The sequence below is a fragment of the Triticum aestivum genome, chromosome 2A, assembly GCF_018294505.1.
Source record: "Triticum aestivum cultivar Chinese Spring chromosome 2A, IWGSC CS RefSeq v2.1, whole genome shotgun sequence".
Classification (NCBI taxonomy): domain Eukaryota; kingdom Viridiplantae; phylum Streptophyta; class Magnoliopsida; order Poales; family Poaceae; genus Triticum; species Triticum aestivum.
Window position 1 is genome coordinate 62677887 of NC_057797.1, and position 943 is coordinate 62678829.

General features: G+C 52.7%; 1 protein-coding gene across 1 annotated transcript in view; it reads left to right on the forward strand.

The window, feature by feature from the left end:
* The first annotated feature begins 472 nt into the window (after positions 1–472).
* The window catches only part of LOC123187477 (cytochrome b-c1 complex subunit 10, mitochondrial), a 2469-nt gene continuing 1998 nt past the window's right edge, over positions 473–943 (forward strand). The window contains exon 1 of the mRNA XM_044599350.1: positions 473–725. Coding sequence (XP_044455285.1) covers positions 597–725 — 129 coding nt within the window. The 5' untranslated portion in view covers positions 473–596. The remainder of the gene's footprint in view (positions 726–943) is intronic.

Below are 943 nucleotides of genomic sequence, written 5' to 3' on the forward strand. Positions count from 1 at the left end.
GAAAAAAAAATGAAACATGGGCAAAAGGTTTTTCCGCATTTCATTAATTAAGAAGAAGCTTTAAAAGTTAGAACACATGCCCGAGGGCGCCAAAATGGCCTTAAAAGAACTACTCTCGCGACATGCGTGCGTTGAAATGTTTCGCACTGGCGATGGCCCAGCGAGCAGCCTCTCGGCGGATTTTGGCGAGGATAGCCATCGGCGAAGCGTACACATTCTGGAGCACCCATGCCTTCCTCTCGTTTCAGATTTCCCATGACGTGAGTATCAAGAGGGACGCCAATGCTTTCCACGGGTGTCCATGGATGTGAATGGCGTCATTCTGATTTATTCAGCAATCTTTTTTTAGCAACATTTATTCAGCAATCAAAACAGAAGAAATGGTCTGGGCCTTATGGCCGAATAGGCTAAATACAATTTTAGGCCCATCAGATGGACTGGCCCCATGCGCAACTTCCTTCCTTGTCTCCGAACAGGCCCATCAGAACGCGCAAGAAGCATTTTAACAAGTCTTCTACTTCCTCTCGCCCAATCTCCTCACCTGCCCCCGAGAAGAGAGAGAGAGAAAAGCAGCGAGACGCGAATCAGCGGCGGCGATGGCTCTCCCGGCGTCCGGCTCCACCCTCTCCCGCTTCCTCTCCTCCCGCCGCATCCAGCCCACGGACATCACCGCCCTCGCCACCTGGGGCGTCTTCGCCGGCAGCGCCGCCATCTACCTCGTCCAGGTCCGTGTTAAAACTGTCAATTCACGATTACGCGTTTGATCGTATCCACCGCCCAGTACCCCGCTACTTTTGAACCTGGCTTCCTCTTGCACCCGTCGCTCGATCCGTAGATAGTCTGTCCTATGGGTGTTAGGGTTTGGTTTCTCTAGATCCGATCTTGCCATGCCTGCTTGCCTAGATCTGCGGCGTGATGGATCAGAAAGCAGGCTCGGCGATCC